The sequence below is a fragment of the Canis lupus genome, chromosome 35, assembly GCF_048164855.1.
Source record: "Canis lupus baileyi chromosome 35, mCanLup2.hap1, whole genome shotgun sequence".
NCBI classification, from domain to species: Eukaryota; Metazoa; Chordata; class Mammalia; order Carnivora; family Canidae; genus Canis; species Canis lupus.
Window position 1 is genome coordinate 980,786 of NC_132872.1, and position 6,943 is coordinate 987,728.

Consider the following 6,943-nt stretch of genomic DNA (forward strand, 5'->3'; position numbering starts at 1 on the left):
ACTGGAATTAGAGCCTGCTCTGGCCTCTGGTTATCTTGGCGGTGACGGGCCCTTGACTTAGGACAGAGGTGACAGGCCGGCAGCCCACTAGTCACATGTGGCCTGTGGGTGTGCTCTGGCCTGCACAGTGGTTTTTTTTTTTTTTTTTTTTAATTTATTTATGATAGGCACGCAGTGAGAGAGAGAGAGAGAGAGGCAGAGACACAGGCAGAGGGAGAAGCAGGCTCCATGCACCAGGAGCCCGATGTGGGATTCGATCCCGGGTCTCCAGGATCGCGCCCTGGGCCGAAGGCAGGTGCCAAACCGCTGCGCCACCCAGGGATCCCCCCCTTTTTTTTTTTTTTTTTAATGTAAGTTGCCAACACTTAAAAAATTGGGAAATCCTAGTTGCCAGCTTCAAATCTGAGCACGTGGCAGGCCCGATTACACCCGCACCCGCACGGGCAGCGGCTGGTGGGGATGAGAGGAAGGTGTGTGCCCCATTCCCAAGCCCCTGCCCTCCCTGTTGTCTGATTCCCACATGCCTCGTCGTCGGGTAGCTACTGACTTTGCAACTTCCGCTTGGAGAAAGCCTCTTGCCAGAGGGGCCAGGGGCCGGGGGCCGGTGTCTCTGGCACTTGGTTTGGCTTGAGACGCTGTCGGCGCTAGGATTGAACAGAACCACGTGCGGTGGCGCAGCCCCAGTGGGTCCCCGGAGCCCGCGGCCGGCCACGGGTCGTTGTGAGTGGGCCGCAGGCTTCGGCAGGGCCCCGGCCCTGGTCCTCGGGCTGGAGGCAGGCGGCGGGAGTGCATCCAGCGGCCCCCCTCTCCTCCCCAGGACCAAGGAGGCGACGGGGTCAAGGAGCTGGACGGCCTGAAGAGCGATCGATTAAGGACCATCCAGCTCAACGTCTGCAAAGGCGAGGAGGTGGAGAGAGTGGTGGAGGTCGTCCGCTCGAGCCTGGAGGACCCTGAGAAAGGTAGGGGCACCCTGGCCAGCGGGGTGCTGCAGCAGCCGTCCTCAGGGCGTCTCGCCCCCCGTTGGCCACTGTCCTGCCAAAAGTCCCCTTTCGCTGTAGTTGAAGCTCTTCCTCTTGCGCGGTGAGGAAATGTGAAGGCGAGGGGTGGTGGGGCGCCCCGACGCTGACCCACTGAGGCAGCGCCCACTGAATGCCCACTCCAGACCAAGTGGTGGGGACGCCCAGACGGCCGGGACGCCGTCCTTGTCCCCAGGGCCCTTCCAGGTGGATGGGAGGCTAACCCAGGGGATTTCCACAGCCCTCTCGGGAAGCGGCCCGGGGCGGAGGGAGCCCGGCTGGGGTGGGGTGGGGAGCCCGTTGTTGAGGGCAGGTGGTGGCGCAGGGCCGGAGGCGATCCGGAGGGGGCAGAGCCAGCAGCGCTGGGAGGCGCACGGGGTGTGCTGGGGGCCGAGGTGGTGACAGCAAGTGCGGGGGAGGAGGGAGGTGGCCCAGGACGGGGTTCCGGGAGGGGGGAATGCCCTGCCAGCCAGGGGAGGTGGCCGAGTGTGGAGGGTGGAGCCTGAGTGCTGGGGCACAGACCTGGGGTGCTGGGGGTGGAGGGGCGGGCGCAGCTGGGGCCTGGTGGTGGATGTGCAGGCGTGGGGGCCTCTCCGATGCCTGGTGCTCTCCTCCTCAGCTGGAGGGGTGTCCGGGTGGAGGGGAGGCTCCGGGGGCAGGTGCAAGGAGAGCCTCCTGGGCACGTGAGCAGTCAGGGGCTGGGGACGGGGCAGGCGGCCCAAGAGATGTCCGGGGGCGCAGGCTGCAGAGGAACGGGTGGGGGGGTGCTCGGGACACAGCACCTGTTGGCCCAGTTGCCACCACCACCCCGAGGCGGGCCGGGTCAGGCCACCCTGCTGTTGGAGGAGAGGCCCCCGAGCGCCCTCCCGGGAGAGAAGGCAGACTGGACAGCGGGCCCACCGCCCGCCCCCCCCCCCGCCCCGCGCACCCTACGTCGTGGAGATTTACTGTGCCCCGAAGGACCGGCTCCGCAGAGCTGGGCGCTGCTAGACCTCTGCCAGGGACGGAAGCGCCTGCGAGCCGGTGCAGCCGCGGGGCGGGGTGGCAGGCCTGGCAGGGTGCACCACAGGGGAGGCGCCCCCCACACCCCAACCCCGCTCGGGCTGCGCTCAGGCCCCACTGCCCCCCGGTGCAGAAACCTTTCCATCTTTAGCATCTGGAGACACGGCGTTTGTAGACATGCATTCATCTGACAAACATTTCTTGAGCGTCTCCTGTGCCCCAGTGTTGCAGGGATGGAGCCAGGGGCAAGAGGCGGGTTGAAGTTGCATAAAAAAGGAAGAATGAGCCCTGGCTAATGGTTCGGAGGCGGAGGCTGAAAGCTTCAGCCCTGGCAGGTGGTAGGAGGCCGCTTGCTCTTCCTGGGAAGCAGAGAGGGGTGAGGGCCCCCCTGGAGAGGTCTGCAGGGTGGGGTGGGGGGGTGTAGCGGCTGCATCAGCACGAGGTCACTGGGGGACCTGAGGGCCTGACGCTTCAGCTCAGCTGCTGTGGGGAGTGGGAGTGAGAGCTTCATGAACACTTTGTTAACCAGCAATTTCCTTCCCTAATAAATGTCCTGAATTCCCCATAATTGAAGGAGAAGGCGCCAGAGGTCAGTTGAAGCTTTAATTTGGGTAACGCGGAAGGAAAGCAGCAAGATACCAATTACTCTGTCACTTACACAAACTCATTTCCATGATTAAGTGGGAAGGAGAAGCAGGGCCGGGTTCCCGCAGGCAGGAGGACCCGCTGGAGGACATCTCTGCCCTGAGGCTGCAGGCCCTGCAATCCCCACGCCCCACAAACGAACCTGGACGGCCCTGCAAACAAGGCTGCCCCCTTGGTGCTGCCTCCCCTAATCCGGCTCTGCCTCTGATTTCCTGGGTGCACTGGAGCCGTCCTCTTCAGGGCCTCGGCTTCCCTGGCTGTAAAGTGGTTGCCAAAGCTCCAGGGATCCTTCTAGCACCGGTGTCCACGGAGTCCACAGAAGCCATCTATCCCCTACCTGGTCTTACAGGAAACGTTCAACCCAGGTGTACTCAGTGTACGTGTGCTCCAATGCCATGCTCCACCCGGGACCACACAGGGCGATAGGTGTTCTCTACCTGCAGAGACCAGGTGTATACACGTGGGCTGCGGGGCTCAGCAGTGACAACCGGCAGATAGTGTGTTTCAGCGACGGGAGATGGGAGAAAGGAGTAATGGCCCGGGGGTCTCCGGATGGAGCAGGACTGGGGCTCTACCTGAGGCCAAGTCTTAGCTGAGCCTCTAACTGCTGCGTGACCTCGGATGCTGGGTCCTCTCCCTGGTCCTCCGGAGACCAGGAGGCCTGGCCTGGAGCACTCCTGAGGTTCTCCTGGCTTCTGGTCGAATGCAAGCAGAGGTGCAGAGGCAGGAATGCTTATGCAGCACAGGGTGCGGGATGTGACCGCGTGGAGCAGAGTGGGAGTGAGCCAGCCGAAGGGGGGCTCCAGGCCGGGGACCCCTGGTGGGCGGGGTCCAGGTGGGTCCCGAGAGTCTGTGCAGGTAGGTGGAGATGATAATTGGATGTTTTAGACTTAAGGGAAGGTCACAGCCAGCACTGTAGGCCTCTCTGTCTCCTGTTGTTCTTGGTGACTCTAGAAAGAGTCCCGAAAGCCTTGGACAACAAGTGGCAGGTTTTGGGGGAAAGGCACAAAAGCGAGGAGGGGAACGGGCTGCAGGCTGGTGCGTGATGTGTGAGGCCAGGCCTGCGTGGTGACTGCGGTCTGTCCCATCCCGTCCAGGCATGTGGGGCCTGGTTAACAACGCGGGCATCTCGACTTTCGGGGAGGTGGAATTCACCAGCATGGAGACCTACAAGGAGGTGGCGGAGGTGAACCTCTGGGGCACCGTGCAGATGACAAAAGCCTTTCTCCCGCTCATCCGGAGGGCCAGAGGTGAGTTGGAAAGGGATGTCCTCCCGTCCCACCTCTTCAGCTTTGCTTAGAACGGAAAGAGGTCCCAGCGGAGCCGACATCCACACCCCAGTGAGGCTGAGCGCAGGACTGTCAGCTGCTGCGTGGGGGTCCTGGGGACGGTGGAGGTGCCGCGGCCAGGCGGGCGGAAGGGGACGTGTGGTTCCAGAAAGGAGGGCAGCCAAGAGGTCAGCAGTCTCAAAGGCTGAAAGCACAGCAGCATCCCACTCTGGGAACCTAATCTAGAACCTAATCTGGGAACCTTGTGCACAGAGCTGTGGGTGTACGTCACCTGTCGATAAAGGTGTGGTTAAGTAAACTTGGGCTCATCTGTTCTATGGGTTACTGTGGCATAGTAACCCCAAAATAAGACAATTGCTGTAGCAGCTAAAATACAGTAATAATAATAATAATCAAGATTAGGAATTTGGAAAAGAGACAAAACACTCAAACCGTGTTAGGGAGCTAAGAAGTCACTTATTTAGATTCCCCCCCCCCCACAATGATGGCAGAAAGGGGATGATCCATAGATCTCTCCCAAAGGTGCAGCAATGAGGATGAACCCAGAGAGCAGCTGTAGGGTTTTAAAAGAAAACCTGACCTTTCAGTGGCTTCCAACTTCAAGGTTGGAAAAGGGGCCTCCCCGCGGTGCCCAGGATGGGGCTGGGCCCCAGCTTCCTGAATGCACACCCAGGGCCAGCAGGTCCGGGTGTGCTTGGACGTACTTGGATGGGCTCCACCTCCATCCCGCTACCCAAGGCTGGGCCGGTGGGAAAGCCTCTAGAAGTCACCACTCACTTCCAGGGCTGGAGGCTCTGTCCACATGTCCTAGCCCTGAAATCAGATTCAGAACCCTGGTCCTGCCTGCTTGCAGCTGGAGCCCTGGTGGGGGCTGGCAGTTCCCCTCTTATGCTGGGCCCTCCTGGTATGCAGCCCTGCTCATTTCCCTTGCCCTGTCTCGCCTGGCACAGTCAGGGGAAATCAGGGGGGTCAATCCGGACATATGGGCCTGGGCTGTCCTTGATTATTCAATTAGAAGGCCCCCTGACTCTGGGTAGTTCGGAAGGCCGGGCCCCAGCCCAGCAGGTAACGAACCAGGTGTCCAGCCTGGGGCCCGGGTTCCGGCCCGGCCTCTGGAAGCATGCCGGGCCCCAGGAGGGTCCTGAGCAGGTGTTTGCTGTCTTCCTGTGCAGGCCGCATCGTCAACATCAGCAGCATGCTGGGCCGCATGGCCAACCCGGCCCGCTCCCCATACTGCATCACCAAGTTCGGGGTGGAGGCCTTCTCCGACTGCCTGCGCTACGAGATGTACCCGCTGGGCGTGAAGGTCAGTGTGGTGGAACCCGGCAACTTCATTGCTGCCACCAGCCTCTACAACCCTGAGCGCATCCAGGCCATTGCCAACAAGATGTGGGACGAGCTGCCCGAGGTGGTGCGCAAGGACTACGGCAGGAAGTACTTTGATGAGAAGATCGCCAGGATGCAGGCCTACTGCAACAGCGGCTCCACGGACATATCCCCCGTCGTCAGTGCTGTCACCCACGCTCTGACCTCTCGCAGCCCCTACACCCGCTACCACCCCATGGACTACTACTGGTGGCTTCGAATGCAAATCATGACCCACTTGCCCGGAGCCTTGTCGGACAGGATCTACATACACTGAAGAGTGTGCCCCGCCGGGAGGGAAGAGGGATCTTGTGCAGCCACCTCCTGATTACCTGCTTGTGCATTATCCACAGTCCCGGGGGGGACCTACTACCACTTTTAGCGTTAAGCAGAGGAGACAGCCCAGCCCCACCTGTGTGCGCAGTGAGCGGTTTGGGTCTTCTCAGCCAGGTTCGGCATGGTGGGCAGCGTCCCTCAATCTCAGGGCAAACACGGTGCAGCCGTCTTTCTGAAGTTGATCTCACACAAAGAGTCTTGGAAGACCTGTTTATATGAAAAACAGATTTCTTATAAAATCCAATACAAACCCTTTACGTTTTATTTATTATTTATTTATTATTTTTTTAACCAAATCCTTTACATGTTAAAGCCAAAACATTGGTTCAAAAACCGATTGCCCTTGATCCTTAAACCAACCTTGTAAGGTAAGGAAAAAGGACAGATGCCTTCTTCTGTACGTGAAGGATTTGCGAACCAAAGAGGGTACACGAGTAACCTACTTCTGGCTTATAAATGCTCCAGGGTGGGTGTTTCCGCAGCTGCTGCAGAAGCACTTCCCATTTTGTGTTCCAGGGCTGCTCTGGATCCAGGTGCGTGAGGAGCCTGTGGTGAGCTCGGTGTCCTCGCCTGAGCTGTACATACCGCGTGCCCGGTGCTGCGGTGCGTGTCCCTGGTGCCCTGCGTGTGGTGTTGGCCCTGCGATTCCAAGGGGTGGGGACATTCTGGAAGTTTCCGTCTGAGATTTCCGCAGCCTCTCTTAGGACTCGAGTGGAGGTGCTTGCTGGCTAAGCGGTTGGTTTGTTTCTGGTTTGAGTCTGCTTAGGTTCTCCTGGGGTCGGGCCCTGTTGATGGGGATCCTGGGCAGGAGCCATAGAACAGCCTGCACCTGGGGTGGTCCCGGTTCGCTGCCTGTGTCAGGTGGTGCATGCACATGCACACACACACACGCACACACATTCAGGGGGCCTTCACTGATCCCTTGCCTCATGCTTAATTAAGAAGCAGGTCACTGACAGCCCGTGTTATTACGTCTTGGCTTTGGGGTTGAACGTGCCCATCCCTGCCATGGGCCAGAGCCTGGATGTGTGGACCCGAAGCAACCGTGGCTCCCGGTCGGGCTCCTGGGCCTCGGGGTCCCGCGAGCCCCGCTGGCACCTTGCCCCCCCGCGAGTGCTGGGCCCCTGCAGTTTCGGGGTGCCCCCAGCAAGCCCGAGGTCGCCATCCGCACCCCGGCGCACCCCGGCCAAGGACGCGTTCCTGCCCGGTGAGCAGCTGCCAGCAGACCCGGGGCGCCGGCGCCAGGGGAGGCCCAAGAGCAGCGGGCAGCCAGGGCTGGGCCCGGCCGGC

General features: G+C 60.7%; 1 protein-coding gene across 12 annotated transcripts in view; it reads left to right on the top strand.

Annotated features, from left to right (window-relative positions):
• Positions 1 to 5,910, top strand: part of BDH1 (3-hydroxybutyrate dehydrogenase 1) — a 29,568-nt gene extending 23,658 nt beyond the window's left edge. For all 12 annotated transcript variants that reach the window (XM_072812227.1, XM_072812228.1, XM_072812237.1 and 9 more), the window contains 3 exons: positions 818 to 959; positions 3,761 to 3,913; positions 5,125 to 5,910. In XM_072812227.1, the coding sequence (XP_072668328.1) occupies positions 818 to 959; positions 3,761 to 3,913; positions 5,125 to 5,594 (765 nt within the window). In that variant the 3' untranslated portion in view covers positions 5,595 to 5,910. The remainder of the gene's footprint in view (positions 1 to 817; positions 960 to 3,760; positions 3,914 to 5,124) is intronic.
• The last annotated feature ends 1,033 nt before the right edge of the window (positions 5,911 to 6,943 follow it).